We start from the raw sequence: 24,361 nt of genomic DNA on the forward strand, positions 1-24,361 counted from the left end.
CTCAGCATTAAAAACGGGAGCCCCAGGGTCTCAGAGATCATTTTAATCCCCCTATATTAAAACAAAACGTGTCTCCCATGCGTTGCTCTAACTACCCTTCTCTGAAGCTTCACCGGCCCCTCCCAAGGGAAAGTGAACTGTTGACTGTCCCAAAAGAATTCCAGACAATTTCCTTACTTGCCTCCCTGTTCCAGTGAAGATTATGAGCCTAATTCTTAGAGACTGCTCCTAAAATTCCACCCCGCTGAATTCTGCAGCCTAATTCTTTCGGCATTATGTTTTTTGGCAGAATAATGTGACCCAAATTTGCAGTAGATAATTTGCTGCAACAGTGCTTCTTGCAATGCAGTGAGCGCAAAATTAGCATTTCAGGATTACAAATAGGACTAAAAAAAAGTAGCAATTGTTTGCTTCAAAGAAGGACAGATTTTGATCTTATATTATGGAAATGGAAACGCTTAGCAAAATGTGGATGATTTTATGAATTAAGGAAAATTTACAGATCAATGGAAAATAATCAAGAATTAGCAATTTATTTCAGTAATTGGTGGCAAAATGCAACAGCGGTTCTTAAAAGATTAAGAAATTAGCTGTGTGTGTATGTGTGTGTTGTTTGTAAAGACATCATGCATTCCATTTCCCATCAATGGTGGCTAATGCTATTCTAAAAGGACATTTTTATATCTGAGATGTCTTAAAACAAATAAAACAAAACAAACAAAGAAACCATAACTATGGCTGTTCCTGTGTTCATCCACCATGATTCTCACAAACGCTCAGCTGTGTGAGCAAGGTTGGTTCATGTATTCATTATTTCATCTTTTCTCAATATCAATCAACTTTAATGTAAGGTGTCAAGAAAGACTTGACACTTTTCTTGATTAGAATTTGTGGATCAGATTTTGGAAAGAGCTAGAGCAATATTCGCAATGGGAACAAGTATAAAACTGAGTGGACTAAAGCTTTCTGGCCATGCTTCTGTGGCTAGTTTCTCAGCCTTGATAAGAAATCTCTACCACTTATCTTTCATGGACGCTAGTCTAGTACTCTACTGCTGGAGAGACACTGTAACTTAGGATACCAGCTGCGACCACCATGTCCTCATCAGATTCATTCACCCTCTCAGAATTCAAACACCAAGACAAGAGAAACTGAAGAGCAGGTTACACATTAGAAGAGGGTTCCTTATTCCAGAAGGTTAAGCATGACAGAGAAAGAGAACAGACAAAACAGAAAGAATAAAAGTACGGGGTGCGCAGTGATTTCGGCTAGAAGCTAAGAGGCGCATGCGCACAGGGTGGTGAGGCCTGAGTGGGCCGCCTCTCTCTACGGTGCTCTTACCTTATTTCTCTTGAAGTAGGCTCGTCGGCAGGCCGCAAAGCACTTCTCGCTGCAGAAGCTTTTCACCTCACTTCCCATACTCAGGGAATAGCGCTTGATTCCCACTTTCTGGCACCAGGCACACATTATTTGTACATTTGACACATCATCTTCTATAATAAAAGTATAAGAAAAATGTTCATATCAGAAGCAAACATCCCTTCAAACTTAGACACACCCTGAACCTCACAGAGCTACTTGAGGTCTGTTCTTAATTTCAGTACCTCACCACTTTCTGACCTAGTAGATAGCCAGCTCTTGGTGGGAAGACTCGGTGCTTTTTTCTTTTCTAAAAGACATCATTTATTTAAAAACCAGAGCATGACTGCAGAGCCATGAGGATTCCTTGCACTTGGTATCCTGGTACAAATGCTTATTCTGCCTGGTTAAACCAGGCTCAGTACTAATGAAGCTTGTAAAGAGACCCATTTCTTCAAAGGTACTGCTGACAGCCTACAAGATTCACACTGGGTGGGTTGCGCAGTGCTAACCTACAAATGTGATGCCCTCATGTGAACTTGGACAGTCAGGAGCCAGGCTCAATCTTGACCTGTTCCCTATGACTGTTACATGAAAGGGGGGTGTTGTTTACTCCTGCAATATAATGGTTCCTGAGTGATACTGTTACTCAAAGAAAGGAAAGATGTGAGTGGCCATCTTCTCACGATGAAAAGGCACCATCCTGGCTCACACAACAGTCTGCTGTGATACAGCCTTCCCACACTGCTGTCCTCGGGGAGGCGCAGGCCTGATTTAAATTCCCCTCCATGTGATATGGTTCGTGGTCCCTGGATGGAGGAATGGTAATGGGGGTGTCAGCCATGAGGCCTGAGGTCACACATCTGCCCAGATCATTCTCAGCCAGACTGGTGGTCCTTGTAGCTCCTATAGCACCTGCCACCCATGTCATGGGAATGCTCAGAATAATGTTAGGTGGTATGCAGATATTTTCAATATTTAAACTACTGTATATCTTTTCCTTTGTAAGAGAAGAAAACGAATTTTACTAGCACAACAAGCCCAGGATATCACAAATACTACTGCTTAAAACAAAGAAAGGCTTTTAAAGTGAGTCAGTTAATAAAATATATTGAGGAAATCATAGTGCAGGTGGTAAGACGCTGTAACAAAAATGTGATGCTGATATTCAAATGACTAAAGTCTGGGAAACAGTGGTCTCTTTACAGGGAGTGACTGTAGGAGAGACTACAAGTAGAAGTCTAAGAAATATTTTCTTGCTGCCTCCTAGGGGCTTTTACTATATCTTACGTTTTCTCAGTCTTCCCCATTGACTGTGTGTGTGTGTGTGTGTGTGTGTGTGTGTGTGTGTGTGTGTATGACTGATTGCCACTATTAGGTGCATCTCTTCCTCCCTTATCAATTTTTTTTTGTACTAACCCAGACTCATGCTCCAGACATGACTAGTAATCATAAAATGCCCAATAAGCTCTGGTATACTGTTGTCTGATTTCTGAATAAAATCCCCCAAAGACTAATTGCTAAGCAAGGCCTGGTCCGTGAGTTGTTGACATATTCATGGTTCATAGAGTCTGTCATGCAATCATTCCATTTCCAGGGAAAAGATTTGGTTTGAGGCAGTGCGGTCATCAGCCTGCAAAATTAGAAGCAAACTAATTTGTAGTGCAGTGATAACGGCATTTTTTTCCCCCTGAGTGTCATCACTCAGAACTATGTAAAGCATTTTATTTACCTTAATGGAATAAGTGTTGTCATTTTAATGATCATTTTTATTTCACAAATTACATGTTGTAATTTATTGTTAATTATCAAATGAGACAGTATAAAAGGCAACCTTTGATGTTAATCAAACATTTTTGATAAAATAACTTTCTTTAAATGGAGTCATAACATGAATTCAAATGTCATACAATGACTGTGTTTAATAATTTATTCTATTCAAAAAAAAATTTATTTATATTTTGTATGATTTCTAATATGGCATCTGTCTACATACAGACATTTTACATGGTATGAAAAATTAACAAGACTCTATAATTTACCTTAGAGTATAGAGGAGTTTTAAAAATTAAATTAGAAAGACTACATTTAGAAAATAATCATCTATCATTACTAAACTAGCTAGCACTAATAGTTTCTATTTTCCCAATCCATTAGCTGCTTTAAAATCTTAAATTCCTGAAAAAGAATATGATACAGCAGAACTCTCACAAATGATCCGTTGGCAATAAGCTTGATTCTGGTGAAATCTGTAAGGAAAAAAAGATTTTATGGGGGAAATTATTTGGCCACAGAATTCAACGAGGAGACCCCACTTCCCAAGGATCCACTTTAGAACATGCATTAGGTTTCCCCTTTCCGTCTCTTCCTTTCAATAGTCTGCTTTGGGGGAAAAAAAATGTTAAGTGTTTTAGTCCTAGATCTTTAACTATCACAGACTAAAACTGAGATGACAGAGGGTGGGGAGCAAAGCTATAAGAAGACTGGGCAGCGGGCCTGAGCTCTGGCCTGGCCTGAAGGAATGATGCCTGGGGCAAAAAGGCCACTCACGGGTCTTTCTCACGCTTTACTCCATCATCACCACACAGACCTACTTGTCTTTTTTTTAGGGGAGGCAAGGATAGTTTCTTACAACAGAGATAACAAATAAACAAAAAGTAGAATTTTAAAGCAGGTTATTTTTATAAATCATTTGTACTACAAAGTAACAACACGGGAAGATGAGACAAAAGAAACTGCGTACTTTTGCATCTGGCAGTTGGAAAACTCTTAGGATGGTGGTTAGGATCTGCCTTGTTAAATAATTCAGTATCCCCATCCTTTTTTCATAAAATTCTGTTTCATAAAGGCAAACCCTTTAGAAAACTTCCATCAGATACCTCCTTTTCTGTCACCAAACTGCTATCAATAGCTAATGCTCCAAAGAAGCGTCTGATAAAGGGATTGTTCCAAAAGTTCAAGAAAACATTTTCAGATATCTCAGATATTATAGTGTTATAAAAGTCATTTTTATTAATACATTTAAGAAATTAAGAAAGAACTGTGATTATTAAAGTTAATTTTGTCAGCTAAAACTTAGCTCAAAATTCTGCCACCAGACATGAGATGGTGCCCCATCTTAAACAATATGACTGCACCCCTAGAAAAGTGAGATCTTCTTAAGTGCTTAAAGCCAAGGGGATAGGTTCATTTCAACAACCGCATCTTTTTTTTTTTTTTAATCTGAAACCCAGGAATCGTGTGCATGCTTTATATTAGCAAAATAAAGGGCCCAGCCCTTTAGCTTTCTGAACCTTATCTGCTTTCAAAACTTTTTTATTTAAAAAATATTTCTTCAAACTAGGGAAAAACCTGATTTCTTATATTTAGGCAAAAGGTCCCGGCCATCAGAGATGAGATTGCCTCAAAGAAAATTCACGTAACAGATCTTTCCTTACAGCCATTATTAGCCTGTGTATTTTTCATAATGAACAATGCAGCAACAAATGCAAAATGCTTACAGCATTATATCACATTCCCAAAGTGAACAGTTTATATAACATAGTAAATTTTTCATATGATAATATCATATAAATATGCATCAGTCAAAATATGCATGTTTCAGTTAATCATGAAAAGTCTGTACCACCTCTTTTGGATTTAATTAAGCAAAATATTTAGGGCATTATCTTTCCAATCTAATGTTCAAAGAGCTATAGAACATTATTCTACTTTACACCCCAGAAGGAGAAATTTAGATTCATTACTCTGAGATAAAATCCAAATTGTATTTATTTATCATAGTGCAGAGAAGTATGAAGTCAAGCATTTGTGGAATGCCTTGCTGAAGCTGTTTGAGAGACTGCTTTATCTGGTGACTTAAAAATAAGGATGGCCATTCTAGGGGCATTTTAATTGGCTATGAACATGCATACTAGCTTACCTGACCAGAGCCCAAATAAAATCAGGTGGGCCTTAACGAACCCCAAGTGATTAAACTGTAGATTTACCACCCCTCTGTAACTTTCATGGGAATCCAAGACTGAGGAAAAAAGTCTGAAAGTATCTGCTGGTGATATTTCTCTCTTCCAACAGTTCCTAGAATGCACATGTCCAGATAGTCATTTCAAGACCTGAATTATATGAGACAAGCTGCAAGACAATCTGAAGTGATTCCTGTATGTTCTCCGTGCCGTGAGATGAAAGCACAGGTAACACTCTACCAATCTATTTGTTGAAGAAGGTATATTTAAGAACAGAATAAAGACATGGCCTGAAAGGCAGGCAAAAAACTAGGATTAAAGTTTGCTTTCTTTGCAGCCCTTCTTGTAATAATGGAATTCCAAAAACTTTAAGGCAGTCTGATTTAAAAGTCTCTATAGAGACTCTAATTTAAGAGTCCTATAGAAGCTTTTGTACAATTCCCTGTGTTCCAGAAATAAACATAAGGGAGACCCAGAGAAAATCTGGACCACTGAGTCAAAGGGAAAATAATGATAGTTAGCCATTATTTACTATTTAATAGGTGCCAGGCACAGTGCTAAATTCTTTAAATCCATCACTTAGTCTTAATCACAGCCACTCCCCCGCAGGCAGGCACTAACATTATCCCCATTGTGCAGATGGGGAAAGTGAGGTTTAGAGATTAAGTGATTTGCTCCAAATCACACAGCCAGTACAAACCAAAGCCAAGATGAAGCCCAGGGCATCTGGCTCTAGAGCCCAAGCTCTTGACCACTACACCTTAGAGACCACAGCCTTTCTAAATGGGTGAGATTATACACCATCCACACAGACGTCCCTCCACAAAAAAGACTAAAAGGTGTCACAGACTCTGCTACTTACACAGCACACTGCTCCATGACACACTAATAGACAAAGAAAATGGAATCCAAATGGTCAAAAAGTCTTTGAGGAGACACCTGAAGTGTTAATCGATATTTGTTGACTGATTTTTTAAAAAACAAGTTAAAGGCCCACAGTGCAAGCCTTTACTTCTTTATGACTATGAGACTTGGATTTGCTGCAAACATTCTGTCTGAACTTTCACCAGCGAGTGCCACTTGAACATTAAATGATGAGACAGAACCAATATACCTGGATCTCAGGAAGCAGTCATTCTACTCACAGGCAAGCAATACTCTTCCCAGCTTTTTCTTTTGTAAGGGCGGGCAGTCACAGCAGGACATGAATGAGACTGACTTTCCATGTGGGTGAAGTGGGGAACCACTTACATGTGTAACTTCAAAGATGCCAATAAGAATATCCTAGCTTCAAAAAGTATCCTCAATTGCTCACAAAAATTTAATTCTACCATTAGAGAGTAATTTCCTGGGCTAAATATTTCTTATATCCTATTAAAACACAAATTCCCTGAAAGCAAGAAGGCTCAATATGTATTTGTCTATAGTGATTTATGCTTTAAAATGAGTGATTCTTTCCTAAGAACAAGTTTTCACAGAGAGTGAGGAGAAGGGCTAAAGACAGGGCTCCAAAGAGAAAAGGGGAGGGCAGAGATGGGAGAGGCTAGGACAAAAGAAGCCTCTGGTCACTACTTTGCTAATGTCTAGCCCTGGGCATATAGGTAGAGCAAGCTGAGGGCTGCCAAGTAAAGGCAGAGTGGACAGAAAAACTACTGCCTGATCATCATGTAGCACAATGTCAGATATTTCCAGAATGACTTTTAGATGTGAATTTACAGCACCGTGGAAGTTGAAGGAGGTGGGAGGAATGGCATATCGCTAGGGATCTCTAGAAAAGAAAAGCAACAGGCAGATCCACTTATTACAGCTCAAGGGGGTGACTTTTATTAAGCAAATGAGGTAACAAATATATACTCCTTTGTGAACCTAAGTCACTATTATTTGAAAGAGATTGTGATGGAGTATGGAGAGATGGAGACAGAGGAAATGGGTGAAAGTATTAATACTGCCCCTTCTAGTTGTGTGATGTGGGCAAGTCACTTAAGGGATAGTAATGCCCACCGTAACTCTAGCTGTGGTGAGGATCAATCCAGAGAAAGTAGACACGTTCTTCATGTAAATGAGCCTTCCTTAGAATTACTGGCAATTAGAGCCATAAGAAAAGGGTAGGTGTCACAGCAAAGGAAAACATAAACAAGACGAAAAGACAACCCTCAGAATGGGAGAAAATATTTGCAAATGAAGCAACTGACAAAGGATTAATCTCCAAAATTTACAAGCAGCTCATGCAGCTTAATATCAAAAAAACAAACAACCCAATCCAAAATTGGGCAGAAGACCTAAATAGACATTTCTCCAAAGAAGATATATAGATTGCCAACAAACACATGAAAGGATGCTCAACATCACTAATCATTAGGGAAATGCAAATCAAAACTACCATGAGGTATCACCTCACACCTGTCAGAATGGCCATCATCAAAAAATCTACAAACAATAAATGCTGGAGAGGGTGTGGAGAAAAGGGAATCCTCTTGCACTGTTGGTGGGAATGTGAATTGATACAGCCACTGTAGAGAACAGTATGGAGGTTCCTTAAAAAACTAAAAATAGGACTACCATACAACCCAGCAATCCCACTACCGGGCATATACCCTGAGAAAACCATAATTCAAATAGAGTCCTGTACCACAATGTTCATTGCAGCTCAATTTACAATAGCCAGGACATGGAACCAACCTAAGTGTCCATCTACAGATGAATGGATAAAGAAGATGTGGCACATATATACAATGGAATATTACTCAGCCATAAAAAGAAATGAAATTGAGTTATTTGTAGTGAGATGGATGGACCTAGAGTCTGTCATACAGGGTGAAGTAAGTGAGGAAGAGAAAAACAAATACCATACGCTAACACGTATATATGGAATCTAAAAAAAAAAAAAAAGTGGTTCTGAAGACCCTAGGGGCAGGACAGGAATAAAGACGCAGATGTAGAGAATGGACTTGAGGAAACAGGGAGCGGGAAGGGTAAGCTGAGATAAAGTGAAAGAGTGGCATGGACATATATACACTATCAAATGTAGAATAGATAGCTAGTGGGAAGCAGTAGCATGGCACAGGGAGATCAGCTCCGTGCTTTGTGACCACCTAGAGGGGTGGGATAGGGAGGGTGGGAGGGAGACACAAGAGGGAGGAGATATGGCGATATATGTATATGTATAGCTGATTCACTTTGTTACACAGCAGAAACTAACACACCATGGTAAAGCAATTATACTCCAATAAAGATGTTAAAAAAAGGGTAGGTGTCAGCTGTGTGCAATCTGGAGAGGCCCAATGAGCAGGCGCCAGTCTCTTCAATCACATCCCCCACCGATGGATGACATCTGTAGACTCACTAACTCTGAATACAAAGAAAAACCCAGTAATTGGTTAAATTTCAATAACTCAGGCTATTTAAGAATAAAGCCATTAGATTTAATAAAAGCTTCACTTACATGTATTCTTTTTTAAAATTACTTAATTTGAATTAATAGTTGACAGGGTGTTGCCAAATATATCACTGTACTGCCAGATATTCTGTAATTAATAGATGGGAATTCTTTGTAATTATCACATCAACTATCCACACATGGGTGGGTCTTTCTACACACCTGAGAAGTTTGCTCTTTTAAGAAATATCATAGTAACAACTGAAAATGTCTGCCGCCTTGGTAACTGAACTATCAAAAATGCCAAAGAATAGAGTCTGAATTAATACAGTTTTATTGCACTTATTTCTCATTAAAAGGAGAGATGCAGTTACATGACAGCAGTTCCATACAATTATGATTCTTTAGAGTACCTAAAATTATCCCTAGTTTTCTTTTGGAAATAGAATTATTTGAAGTGATTTCAAGATTTTAAACAGTCAACACCCCTCTAAATAGAGTAGTGCTCAACCCCAAAATAAAATCTAAATTGTTATCTATAAACTAAAATTTGGTTCCAGTATGTAAAAGGAATGAGCACATATTACACAAAATGACAGGAAAATGATGGAATTGAAAGTTCATTTTCAATTTTCTAATGGAAGTTTTCTAGCTGATTTTAAATTATTTATGTATATGATACATATACATGGGGTGTATATATATGTGTGTGTGTGTGTGTATACATATATATATATATATACATATACATACATATACAGGTCACATACACACACATATTTGTAAAAGATATGACTTCAAAATGAATTAAACATTTACATCCAGGTGCAGGTCCCTGTGTTATGTCACTGGTCAAGAACGATGAGTTGACTAGGACATGGCCCTGCTCCCAAGAGAACAGGCAGAAAAGTGTGTGACCCATTATTTGACAGGGAGAATGTGATAAGAGAGGAGTTCAGAAGCCTCTTTGAGCCTAGAGAGCACAGCTTCTGAGTTGGGTCTTGAAGGATTTGGAGTGGGAGAAAGTTCAAGAGAAGGAGGGAAAGGACAGAGGACCAGCAGGAGCCAGGAAGTGGCAGACACACTCAAGGATGGGGAGGAGCCCTGCAGCAGCTCAGCCACAACAACTGCATGAAGAGAAAAGTAGGAATTAGACTGGGGCTGTGGGGCCTGCATGAGGAGTCCCTTTAATATCATCTTGCTCTGGGGTGGGAGGGGTTCCTCTTCATTCCACAGGTAATGAGGAGCTCCCAAACATTTCTCACAGGACATGACAGGAGCAGAGATGGGCTGAGAAATCTTACCCCAGCAGGGTGGATCAGAATTCAGAAGACTGGGGGCTTCCCTGGTGGCGCAGTGGTTGAGAGTCCACCTGCCGATGCAGGCAGGGGATGCGGGTTCGTGTCCCGGTCCGGGAAGATCCCACATGCCACGGAGCGGCTGGGCCCGTGAGCCATGGCCGCTGAGCCTGCGCGTCCGGAGCCTGTGCTCCACGACGGGAGAGGCCACAACAGTGAGAGGACCGTGTACCGCAAAAAAAAAAAAAAAAAGAATTCAGAAGACTGGACTCTTGTTCCACATCTTAGAAAAAAGCAACATGAGAGCAGCCTCAATGACTCATTCACTTTTGTGTGTTCAGTGACTAGTACATAGCAATGCGTAAGCTATGTTGAATGAATGAATAAAAGGATAGATGGATGGATGGATGCAGAGGAAAGGAGATGAAGTTCTGAACCCATAGAATAACATTTCTAACAGTAGAAATGAAAAAGAAAGGACAGATTTAAGAGTGAGACCTAAACAATCACCAAAATATAAGAATGTAACTCACCCAAATTCAGAGAATTCTTCTACCTGTGTCTCTAGTCAAAACATACCAGGGAAAAGTCCAAAGAGTTCTTTGTGAAAATTGTAGTCAAATTCAAAGTGAATTTGCCTTACTTCCAGTGTCCCTTCCTCACTTATTTTCTCAACATTCGAACAAAGAAGGTAATAAAAGGAGAGATCCCATAAAGTCACAAAATAGTAATTCTCTCTTGAATACCATACTGAACTTGGATTCTTTAACAGACACTACTGAGCACGTGTGTCTGCAGCTCCTTGACATTAACTTAAATACTTTCACTGATTAGCCAGAGTAAGAACTTCTGATAAGTCTCCTTGACAATCTCACCTCCACGTCTCAGTACTCATTATAGAGCGTTTGTCTTCCCTATGTACCCACCCTAAGAAGCTGGAATAAGAAAGGAAGAGGATAGAACTTAAGAGTAAGGAAAACCCAGAATCCTCTATGCAACATTTCTCAAAATACACCCCCCCACAGAACACTAATACTATGGGATACTTAAAGGGGTGTTATTTTTTTAAAGACTTCCATGGTCAAATGTGCATGGAAAACACTGGGCTGAACAACAAGTTCTTTACTGTAAGACTTTTGGGCTCCACCAATGTGTAATTAGAAATCTTCACGAGGGAGATAAGAATGGCTGTATTTCACAAATTTGACCAGGGACAGGTATTTTCACAGAGAATCCACAAGACTGGATTTCTAAGGATGTCTCCCTGGGATGTTCTGCTCTACTACCCTACATTAGTGCTGAAGCATGAGCACTTCCATGTGGGCCATTAATTATGAGGAAGGTTTCTCCTCTGTTGCCCAGAATTGGATCCTCCATTGCCAGGAGTTTTGTCTGCACTGGGCAGAAGGACAAGTCCAACAGCCGTGTGGCCAGTGCTGGGTTTGCTGACCAACACCCACCAGCCCTCAATAAACACCACCAGACTGAACAAAGACACCCATGGTCCACTAAGTCCTGTGGTGTCTGCTATAGCCATCATATACAGAGAAGGCAACCCTTTACCTGTAAAGTCCTGCAGAGAAAATGGCAGAAATTAATAAGGCAATGGGAGAGTAACACTGCTCTTAATAGACTGGATAATTCATGTTCACTGTCTGGTTGCAATGGAAAAGAAGCTTGAGTAAACTCTTGTCCCCCATCCCTGAGTCCTGGATTTGACCCTCTGTCCAATCTCAGGTGCCCTGGGACAATGATGGGTTTGCTCTCCACCGGACCCTTCTCTCCTACATGGCTAAAGTCCACACACTGAGTCCCAGCATCTAGCCAACAAATGCACATGATTAGGGACAAGGGAGCAAGGTCAAAAAGTGTGCACGAGCACACGCATCACTGCTGGAAAAGCAATTCCAAGCCACTGCCCTGCATAGAGGGGCATCATCTCCAAAGAAACACAAATAGCAGCATATTAGGACTAAAGGGTCAAGCTGCTTTATATAGGACTTCAACGCAGGAAAAGTATACCCGTTACCCACTATTTATCTGAAGGGCTCATTTCCCCTTCTGAAATCTGGCTGTCCCATTAATTACACTTAATGGGCCCCGCAGTGGTTGACAAATCTCCCCAGAGGGGGAACCTTAATTGTAGACAAAGGATTCATTTATATACTCTACTTTGTGCCAGGCACTATACTAGGGGCTGCAAATACACTGGCAAACAAGACAGACACGATCCCAATCCTCAAGGAGGTTTCCACGGCCGCCCCTAGCATAAAATGCCAACATGCAGTAGAAAAGGACTGTGGGAAAACCAGGCCTGCTCCCAGGGCTCTGTCACCACTGGGGGTGTCACAGGAGCCAGGTGTGCTTGGTGACCACAAAGCAGGTATAAGCAGCCCCACTGTGACTGACCAGCACACCAAGTCCCACCTCTCAGCATTCCAGGCAGTTCTACTAAGCAGCATACCTGCTGGGGCTACCATCCTAGGGGAGGGGAACTGACAGGCTAGAGACCAGGGGGTCAAAGGGACACGTGGGGAGGGTAAAGCCTTCGCATCAAGCACCACTGTCTCCTCCTCAGCCCCTCCTCTTCAGTCTCCTTCAGCAGACTGAAGAATGGGAAGAACTCCACTCAACTAAATTTGTTAAAAGAACCAAGATGAACCCACTGGAACACTGTCAAAAAGATAATTTACTCCCCTCTTCACCTTCCCATCTTAAAATATTCATTTAGATTTCTTGAATGAGAATGATGAATGATGGAGGGGCTCTCTGAAGGGGCCCCATGTCAATCCCTACTTGGGAATGTGATGGGACATCACGTGCCAGAACAGCGCCACTATGGGAAAGGGGGAGGGTCACACCCACTGAAACCTTTCAGAGTCCTCTCTTCTCTCTGCATAGTCCCCTTGGGCCATAGTATTTATGCACTCCTGTGACTCCAGCTACCATCCATATGATGAAGATTTCCAAATCAACACAGTTACTTCTCAGTTTATTTCCAACTGCCTCCCAGCATCTTAACCTGCCATGTCCAAAGCTACATACACACCTTTCCCCTAACCTGTCCCTTCACTGTGTTTCCCATCTCAGTTCCTGGCCCACGCATCCATGCAGTTACCTGCTAGCAGAAATCTGGTCTCTTTCCTGCCCCTTTCACCTCCCACATTCTGATTAATCACCAGGTCCTCCTAAATATTTTTATAATATTGCATTCATTCATTCAATTACTATTTACCCAGTCTAATTGCATACCAGGCGTTACTCTAGGCTATACGAGACCCGTCCTCACGGAGTTTACTGCTGTCGGTTCCAGTGAAGCCACCAACACCTCTCACCCGTACTACAGGTGGCCTCCCATTTCACTCCCATCTAGCTCATTCCCTCCACTCTGGAGGTGAGGAATTCTTGCGAAACACAAGTCTGATCACTGCTCTCACCTGCCCAAAACCCTCCAGTGGCATCCACTGCCCTCCAGAAGTTGGAACTCCTCAGCATGGCCTCTCCATGGCTCCCAGGATGAGGCCAGTCTCACAGCTTGTCTACTCTCGGGCCTGTGGCTTCTTTTGCTTTCCTTGAGGCTCTCTCCTCTGAGTCTTTCCATGTGCTGCTTCCTCCCTCGACCACAACCTCAAAATCCTTGACCAATTCAGTCCTATTGCTCCTCCATATCTTAAACCTCCTCCTATGGGAGCCTTTCCTGACCCTGAACCTGGTCAGATTCCAAAGCACCCTGGACTTGTTCATCAACACACTTGATTGAGATTTCTTTTTAATGTCTGTCTCCTCCACCAGACTGTGAGCTAGTTGAGACAGGAACCATATCTGTCTTATTCACTAGAATGAAATGTCTGACTTTGGGCCTCAGCATAAGGAGAAGAAAAAGCAGAATGCTTACTAGATGTACCTTGGGTGATTGGATGTCCAGGGCAGGGGCAGGGGGTGGGGGAGGAAGCCAAGGGCACCATCTTTGCTAACCACTCAGAACAAAGTTGCCTTAGAGGGAAACACCAGTGAAAAGCCCCAGGACAGAATGCAATCGTTATTTCCACTCTCCTTGGCCAAGTCCATGAACTAAGTCTTCTCAATTTAACAAGAACTTTGAGAAGTCAGCATTGGGAATGTCCCTAGAATAACACGAGTTACCAACTTCACCATCACTCCTCTCTCTTAACCAAACCTTATTTATACCTTCAAATAATTAATTGCAAACAGTTCAGTCAAGCCTAAGTTAATTCCAGAAACACATCCACCCTAACAAGCAAAGGGAAGTACAGCTGACGTTTCCTCTTATTTCCTATTAGCATCTTAGCTCTTTGGTGATCTGGGGCAGGGTGTTCTAAAATCCTAGCTAGGTCATACCCCCCAAAAGAGTTTATAGAATGCCAAGAAAAGTTCTAGGCTGCCTCATGGATCACAGAGGTGTGTGATTTATAATCCATGTTTAGATGGTGTCCCTACTTCTGCCATGAAAGCAACTCAGTGACCTTGAGAAGGTCATTTACTCTCTCCAGCCTCATTTTCCTCATCTGTAAAAGAGGAGATTTAGCTAGATGATCTCCTAGGTCCCTTCTAACTAAAAATCTAGGACTCTAAATCTCTCAAAATAACAAGATCCATTTAAAGGAGGGCAGCCAAGGGGTAATCTTTTTCCTTTCTTTTTTTTCTTGAACCCCTCACTTAATTTCCTTCCTTTTTTCTCCTTCTGTATGGCCACCACTATTGTCCCTTGCCCTTACCACAAGAGGCTTAGAAAATTCTTTGGCTGATGGGACAATTTTAGAAGTGGACCTTTCTAAGCTCTCCAATATTTGCACCACCACAAATCTGGTACCCTCTTTTTTTTTTTTTTTTTTTTTTTGCGGTATGCGGGCCTCTCACTGCTGTGGCCTCTCCCGCCGCGGAGCACAGGCTCCGGACGCGCAGGCTCAGCGGCCATGGCCCACGGGCCCAGCCGCTGCGCAGCATGTGGGATCTTCCCGGACCGGGGCACGAACCCGTGTCCCCTGCATCGGCAGGCGGACTCTCAACCACTGCGCCACCAGGGAAGCCCCCTGGTACCCTCTTTTTAATCCTTCAGTATATATTTATGCTTCACTTTAAAGGGACAAACATGAATGTTTATAAAATTCTAACTTTTTATATTATTTTCCATTAATTTCTGATCTTTCAGTGTGGACCTCCACACACATGGTATTTTATGCTGAGTTTCCCAGAAAACAGAATCTGAGACAAAGATTTGCATGCAGCTGGTTTACTGGGCGTGTGATTCCAGGAAGTAGGGGGTGGGGGACAACGGGAATGAACCTGGGGAGGATGAAGAGCCAATGTAACGATGTGATACTAAGTTGGCCACTATTAAGGAAGACTGGTATTCAATCATAAAGAACAATCTTTGGAGTATGTGACATACATTTCATAACTCTTTACCCAGGGAACAAAAAGGAGAAAGAATTTATTCATCACATCTATGCCCCATTGACCTAGTGTGTTAATTCCCCTATATTTCTGGTTTGCATTTGTGGGCACACAGCCAAAAAGATTTACACAAAACTCGTGCTGCCGTATCAGGGAAGTCCCAGAGCAAGAAGCTAGGGACATATGCCACAAGCATGAGGCAAGATCCTTTCAGAATGCACATGCCTAAGCTGTCAAAGTACTATAGCAGTCACTATGGGGCCAAGAGGATCTAGGGTGGCACATAAGAGGTGTCCCATACTCAGAGTTGTCATCACTATAGAGCCTGGTTTCTCAACCATGGCACTATGGACATTTTCAGCCAGATAATTCCTTGTGTGGGACTGTCCTGTGCATTGTAGGAGGTTTAGCAGCATCCCTGGCCTCTACTCACTACACACCAGTACCACCCCCTCTCCCAGCTGTGACAACCAAAAATATCTCCAGATATTGTCCAATGTCCCCGGGGGGGGGGTGCAAATTTACTCCCTGATAAGAACCACTGGTGTAGAGTAATGTATATCCTACTTTTGTCACTCACCCAGTGCCCCTTCATTTCTCTCCACTGTACACGGTATCTAAAGCAGCTCTCAAGTAGACCACTGTGAGAGATATTTATGCCTCATGCCTATAACTTAATTTTTAGGCGTCACCATGATATACTTCACATAAATAGGTGATAATTCCTTAATAATAAGGAATGATGAGATTTTAAATACTCCATGTGAGAAAGCTATGAACAGACTAGACATAGGACAAAAATGTTGAAATTACATTCTAGGGTTTAGTTGCTGAAATCAAGACAAGAAGGAATTAAATTTTAAAAAAAATTTTGAAACCTAGGTCTTTAAGTCAAGGACTCAATATCTTTTGAGACAAGGATTTTTTTCTCTGAATTATGCATATGTAATATACACACAATTTCACATTCAACTTCAAGGCCCACACTCACCCACCTAAGCCCATCCAAGGAACCCCTAGGAGACAATGTTAACTACAGTTGACGAGAATTTAAACTGTTTCCAGTTTTTAACTATTATAAATAAATGCTCCATAAAGGTTCTTCCAAATGTTTTTGGCATATATATACATATATATATATATACATATATATATGTATATATATATATATATATATATACAGAGAGAGACAAACAGACATTTATGTTGAGTATATATCTAGGATGGAATTATTGGATAATAGGATATGTTTAGTTCAGCATTAATAGATATTGGCAATCAGCTTTCAAGAGTGGTTATACTGATTTACACACTCAGCAGCAATGCATGAGAGTTCCAATTGGTCTGTGTGCTTCTCAATGTTGGGTACTGTCAGTCTTTTTCATTTTAGCCATTCTAATGTTTGTGCACTGGTATCTCACTGTGATTTTTTTTTCTTTATTATATCTGTATTCAAGTCACAACATATACATGTAAATACTGAAGTGGAGCACAATACAGAGATTGGAGGGCTCTTCTAGGGGATCTTTGTGTTTCTTTTTTTTTTTAACATCTTTATTGGAGTGTAATTATTTTACAATGGTGTGCTAGTTTCTGCTTTATAACAAAGTGAATCAGCTGTACATACACATATATCCCCATATCTCCTCCCTCTTGCATCTCCCTCCCACCCTCCCTATCCCTCTCCTCTAGGTGGTCACAAAGCCCCAAGCTGATCTCCCTGTGCTATATCTCACTGTGATTTTAAATTTTATTTTCCTAATGACTAATGAGGTTGAACAACTTTTAATATGTTTATGGGCCACTTGGATATTTTCTTTAGTGAAGTGGCTATTTATATTTTTTGCTCATTTTGCCATTGGGATGTTTTCTTTTTTATTTCTAGGGGTTCTTTATATATTGTGAATGTGAGTCTTTTGTGGAACATGTTTTATAAACATATCTCCTACTCAGTGATTTGCCATTTCATTTTTTTTGAAAGATGTCTTTTAATCAACAGAAATTCTTAACTTTAATAGAGTCTATTTAATCAACCTTTTTCTTTATGGTTAGTGCTTGTAGTATATAATTTAAGCAGTATTGGCCTACTCAAGATCATAAATATATTCTCTGAGGCTTTCTTCTACAAGCTCTATTGTTCTCTCACTTTTAGATCAACAATCCATCTAGAACTGATTTTTGTGAATGGTGTAAAGAATCAACATACATTTTTTATCCTAAGAACATTTATTGAGAAGACTATTCTTTCCTTACTGCTCTATACTGTCACCCTTGTTCTTATGGACTGAATGTATGTGTCCCTCCAAAATACAAGTTGAAGCTCTAACTCCCAATGTGATACTATTTGGAGATAGGGTATTTGAGAGTTAATTAGGGTTAGATGAGGTTGTGAGAGTAGAACCCTGGTCTAATGGGATTAGTGCCCTTATAAGAGGAGACACAAGAGAGCTTGCTATCTCTTTCTGCCATGTAAGAACACAGGGAAAAGGCAACCACCTGCAACTCACAGAGAGAGTTCTTACCAGATACCAACCCTGATGACTTTGATCTTGGACTTCCATTCTTCAGAATTGTGAGAAAATAAATTTTGGTTATTTAAGCAACCCAGGCTATGGTATTTTATTATGGAAACGCAAGCTGACTAATACATTTGTCATAAATTATCAATTTAGATTTGTTTCTGGATTCTATTGAAATGGTTTATATGTATATCTTTATGTCATTATCTCATTGTCTTTTTTTAATTCAACAGAAATCATTTATTACTGCTCATGGTTTCTGTGGATCAGATATTTGAGAGTGGTTTGGAGCAATTCTGGCTCAGGACTGCTCATGAGGTTACAATCAAAGGTCTCTGGGGGCTACAGTAATCTGAAGGCTTGACTTCAGGCTGGGGGATCCACTTCTAAGGTGGCTCAGCCACAGGGCTGACAAGTCAGTGCTGGCTACTGGTAGGAGGACTCAGTTCCTGTCTACATGGTCCTCTTCACAGGACTGCTTAAGTTTCCTCATGCTTCCCACAGAGTGAATAATGTGAGAGAATTAAGCAGAAACTGCAATAAGCTTTTACGACAGCCTTAGAAGTTGGTCACACAGACCATCCCTGATTCAATGTAGGAAGACACCAGCAGGAAGCCAGGATAATTGGGGGCCATCCTGGAAGCTGGCTACCATAATTTCATTATCTAAAGTCCAAAACTAGGCAAAAATAAACTATTTTAGGGAGGCATACTGAGGTGTTTAAACTATAGAAGAAAGAAAGGTAATGATTACCATAAAAGTGGTTACCTCTTGGAGGAAAGAAGGTGTGAGTAGACAAGGATCACTATTTGTAAAAGGATACATTTATGTTTTACGCACTTTTCCAAAATGTATATATTTCATAATTGCAAGAAAAGGTTCTTTACAAAAATTAAACCAAAAGAGAACTGACATGAAACAGAAAGTGTTCTTTCCTCTTTTATGTCTCAAATATAGATCAATAGATTCCTAAAGGATAATTTTAAATATGGTCAAAAGAAGAATAACAACAACAGCAACAATTAACACTAATAATATTCATTAATAATTATTCTAGTCTTATAATAAATGTTGAGATCTCTTAGTATAAGTCTTCGAATTTTGCTTTTTTTTTCCTCAAGATAATCTTGGCTACTCTTACCCCTGTGCATCTCCATGTATACTTTAGAAGCAGGTTTTTTTTTTTTTGCGGTATGCGGGCCTCTCACTGTTGTGGTCTCTCCCATTGCGGAGCACAGGCTCCAGACGTGCAGGCTCAGCAGCCATGGCTCACAGGCCCAGCCGCTCCACGGCATGTGGGATCTTCCCGGACCGGGGCACAAACCCGTGTCCCCTGCATCGGCTGGCGGACTCTCAACCACTGCGCCACCAGGGAAGGCCCTAGAAGCAGCTTTTTAATTTCCACAACACTTTATGATGAAATTTTAGCAGAATTGAATTAAATATATAGATCAATTTAGGAAGAATCTGCCTTTTTAGAATATCTAGTCTCTAATCCATAAACATGGTGTGTCCCTTCACTGATTTAGGTTTTCTTTCATTTCTCTCAACAATGTTTATACTTTTCTGTGTAACAATCCTGCACACATTTTGTTAGATTTTTTCCTCTGGGTATTTGATGGTTTGATGCTTTTTTAAGGTTTCGTGTGTGTGTGGCTGGTATATAGAGAAATAATGGATTTGGCGGTACTGACTTGGGGGTTTAGACCCTGATAAATGCACTCATTAATTATAATAGTTTATTTGTTCATTGGTAGGGGAGAGAGGTTCTAAACAAAATAGCATTTCTACCTTTCAAATCTTTTTTTTTGTTTCTTTTTCTTGCCTTATTACATTGTCTATGAGTTCTAGTACAAAATTAAATAGAAGTAGTGATAGTGGTTATCTCTATCTTATTCTTGATCTCAAAAGGAAAGTTTTAAATATTTCACCATTAAGTATGGTGTTTGTTGTAGGTTTTTTGTGGATATTTTTTGTCACATTATGGAAGTTTCATTCTATTCCTATTTTTCCAAGAGTTTTTATTATTAATTGTGTTAAATTTTTATAAAATTGTGTTTCTGAATCTTTTGAGAATATTGTATGAGCTTTATTTTGTTCTGTTAATGTGGTTAATTATATTGACTAATTTTCAAAATTTAAATCAACCTTGCATTCCTAGAAAAAAAATCCAAGTTAGACATGATGCATTATCCTACTGCTTATATCACTGACTTTGGTTTGCTATGATTTTGTTCAGGATTTTTGAATCACTGTTCATGTTAAACAGAAGTTTTCCATTTTAATGTAATCTAATTACATTAAATTATCATTTTTACTTCTAATGCCTTTGTCATGTGATGAGAGCAAGGTCATGCTGGGATCATAAAATGATTTCTATTCTCTAGGAGAGTTTCTCTAAGTTTGTTTTTATTTTTTCCTTAGATGGTAGAATTTAACACTGAAGTTATCTGGATCTAGAATGTTCTTTGTAAAATGATTTAATTATTTAATTCCCTTACTACTCAGGAAATGTAGGACTACTCAGGTTTTCTTATTCTTGTGCCTGTTTTGGTAAATTAAATTCGACATAATGTGACTTCTCTTTTGCAGAAATTTTGGGAATTACTTCCAGTGATCACAACTTATGTATAACATCAAAATGATTAGGTTTAATACCATATGGGTGATACAGTCTTTTTATATACTCATATTTCACCTTTCTAGCACTTTCTCTAAATTTTATTTTTTTAATTAATTTTAAGTGGAGTATAGTTGATTTACAATGTGTGTTAGTTTCTGCTGTACAGCAAGGTGAATCAGTTATACATATACATATATCCACCCTTTTTTAGATTATTTTCCCATATAGGTCATTACAGAGCTTTGAGTAGAGTTCCCTCTACTATACAGTAGGTTCTTACTAGTTACATATATTTCATATGTAGTAGTATGTATATGTCAATCCCAGTCTCCCAACTTATCCCTCCCTCCTCTTTCCCCCTTGGTAACCATAAGTTTGTTTTCTACATCTGTGACTCTTTCAGAGTAAAAATTAACAATCATTGAAAGTTGTCCTAAGTAGCATCAATCTTCCATCAGAATTTCAGCTGCTGTAACTACACACATAGGTAATTGGCTTTAAATATATTCAATCAATTAACAAATACATATTATGACATATTAAAATAAACCCTTTCAAATATTAAATCATCTAGGCATTTCACTATACAAGTCACAAAACCAAGATTTTATAAATGTAGGGAAATTACAGATTACCTTAGTTAAATACATCATTTTTCAGACAAGGAAACTGAGGCTCAGAAAGGCTAAGTGGCTTATCCAAGATTAGACAGCCAATAAATGGCTGAGCTGGCATTAACAATCCAGGTCTCCTGGCTCTTACTCTGGTGGTCTTTCCACCACATCATGCTACCATTCAAACTACACATTCCATTTGGCATTAAGAATGACTGGACATACTGAAATTTGACTTACATCTTTTCAAGACCCCTTGATTGTATAAAGAAAGATAAAACAGGACCCATGTCATAGTAGCTAACATTTTAAGGCTTCATTTTGTGTCTTTTTTATCACTTTGAATTTCAAATGACTATCTCTAGCTTACGTTATGTTTCAGATGCAATTTCTCCCCAACTGTACAAACATAACAGTTCCTGAGTATCTGCATATAGACTTTCTGCTACTCCAGTTTAACTGCCCTTCTACTCCCACCATGCACCTTCCAAATGCTGTTAAATTATTTCATACTTTCCAAAGTCAAAATAGAATAATGTTTTGATTATATATCAAGTACACTGTAAGTTCTTGGTGATCAGGGACGATATATATATTTGTATCATATATATAATTTGTATTTATATTGTATATATTTGTATTATCTCATATAATGTAAAGAACATTCAGTAAATACCTTATTGACTAAAAGACTGACACAGTGTTTTGGATAATCAAGTGGTATGAATATGGGTTAAGGAGACATTGTGCCTAAGTTCAGCTTCCAGCTCGGCCACTTATTACCTGTGTGACCTCAGGCAAGTTGCTTAACTTTTCTGGGTCTCAGTTTCCTCAACTGTAAAACAAGGTTAATAATAGCACCCACACAGAGTCTTTCTGAAAATTAGATGAGATAATCTATTACACAATGCCTGGCCCATAATAAGTGCTCAAAAAATATTAGCTTGATGAGATTATATCAATGTTATTAACTACTCCTCTTCCTGTCATTCACCATAATTCCTCCTGTCCTCATCCTAAGCGGTTTGGAAAGATCTCCAAATCTGAGGGTTCAGTGAACCTCTTCTTTTTATTGAGAAATGTATCTACTACATAAATAGTAAGTCATCCAAATCCCATTAACTCTAGGTAATTTTATTTAATAATCATATTTTAAAAGTTGGACAAATAAATAAATGGCAAAGCAATTTTTATTAAATCCTGTTTTTTCAATGGCTATTTGGAATACAGCATTCATATGCAAGCCCCAAGAATATTGAATAACAGATAAAATAAATAATGATCATAATGCAAACCACATTCTGATTCCCACTTCCCTGCAAGTACAACTCCATGTAAGAATTACAAGAGCCAAAAAGTAACATGCTTATTAACTGTGGGCTACTCAGCTATACACATAGAGCTTAGCAGATCACGTGAATGTTTCCATATTCTCAATTAAGCTAATGGTTCCTTAGAGCCCAGTTCTTATAACCCCTTAAGAATTTCAAGATTTGCCTGAAAAAATATATCACATTTCCATGACTATGACTGAACACAAATTTGGAAAGCTCACTGAAAGCAAACCATCCTGGAAGACAGGAAATGGTCATTGTTTTCCAAGAAAGGCAAGACGCTCCTGCACAAAGGAAATCAAGCTGGTCTTAGACGCTTAATCTCATGTCCCTCCACATAAACCTGTGTGTGCTGTGTGGATGGACCCTGCCTTTCACTTCACACACGGGAACATACTGGGGAATAAGAATAAGGTCACCTACCATTTGAGGTAAGAGACATTTTATTCAAAATTGCCATATAAATGCATCCAGAGAAGTATATTCCCTCCTTTTTTCACATTTCATTTTATTTTAAAGTATTCAGAGATTTTAAAGGGATTCTGGACTTATAACAGGCAAGTTACAAGCATCTGGAAAAACCTGACAAAAGACTCAGATCTAAAATATTGTTTCCTAGATACACAGTGTTTTCTGCAACTGGGCTCAGTGAAACTTTCGCTAGCAAAGTCTTTGCATTTCATCTTTACCTTATGAACAAAAAAAAACTGCACTAATTGTTTTACTGATTTTTTAAAGTCTTGGGAGCAAAATGTTGTTCATGGAGCAAGTCTAAGAGCAGGAGATAAAAAATCCTGGTTCAAGTCCCAGCTGGTTACTTTAACCAGAAGTAGGCAACCCAAGCTTGCCCAACCACTGCAGAGGGTTGATGTCTGCTCAGTGGAACTGGGTGCTACTACACTTGTAAAGCAATAAAGACCAATATGAGGTCTTTGTAAAAAAAAACATGTATTTAAAATTCATTTTGAATGGCTTTGCTTCAATAGTCAAACTTGCGTGGGAGCAGAGCAGGCATAAGTATTCTGATGGTGATTCACTGTTGTACAGCTCTTCCAATCCATGCTGGAAGTCCTTTACTGGTACAACCCTCTCTGAATGAAGTCCCAAAGGATTGAACCCATATTAAAATCTCTAATATGAGAAGAATTACAGCAAGGTTACAATGTAATTAACCTGAGTTATCTTTCAAAACTCTTGCTGATATATATTCTGCCACTTCAGACTATGCTCACGCTGTGGTTTTTTAAATTAGCAAAGAAGGAGGTTTTCATATTCATTCTAACTGAAAGGATAAAGGAATGTTTGTGTAAAAAGAGAATGGGTTGATACTTTCTATTATTTTCTAATATTATTCTTATCATTATATTCTTATAGTTTTTTTAAAAAATGGTGACTCTATATGGCAAAACCTTATTCTGTCCACTGCAAAAAAGTCCGTGATTCTTATTTAAAGATCATGGTGATTCCCTTCATTTGCTTGGAGGGAAAAGAAAAAAGTAAAAGCAGGGCTATTATTCTGTGTTTATAACAAGTCTATTACCATAGTAACGACTGTGATGTCACAAACCCTACACCAAGGGCCAGATTCTGTCTCTGAGCGGGGAAGGGTAGCTTAGCCTTGGAAATCAGATGAAATTGGATGCAAACATGTGCAGCAGAAGCAGGGTCAATGCTTGTGGTAATCACCAAGGCGCAAGGAGTTCCCCTTCTCGGAAGAAAAAGGGTGCAGGAACAGAAAAGCAATCCCCCAGGCCCAGAAATAAGCTACCCCCACAGTTCTGTCTGCAGCTGTGCAAAAGGAGAGTGGAAATCCAAGCAAGTGTGGTATCACCGTGTTCCCAATCACGAGTATTCCACTGG

At 39.4% G+C, this 24,361-nt stretch overlaps 1 protein-coding gene across 1 annotated transcript in view; it reads right to left on the reverse strand.

Annotated features, from left to right (window-relative positions):
• SOBP (sine oculis binding protein homolog) overlaps positions 1–24,361 on the reverse strand; it is a 159,764-nt gene that overhangs the window by 115,310 nt on the left and 20,093 nt on the right. The window contains exon 4 of the mRNA XM_065889004.1: positions 1,342–1,493. Coding sequence (XP_065745076.1) covers positions 1,342–1,493 — 152 coding nt within the window. The remainder of the gene's footprint in view (positions 1–1,341; positions 1,494–24,361) is intronic.

Source organism: Phocoena phocoena, chromosome 12, assembly GCF_963924675.1.
Source record: "Phocoena phocoena chromosome 12, mPhoPho1.1, whole genome shotgun sequence".
NCBI lineage: Eukaryota > Metazoa > Chordata > Mammalia > Artiodactyla > Phocoenidae > Phocoena > Phocoena phocoena.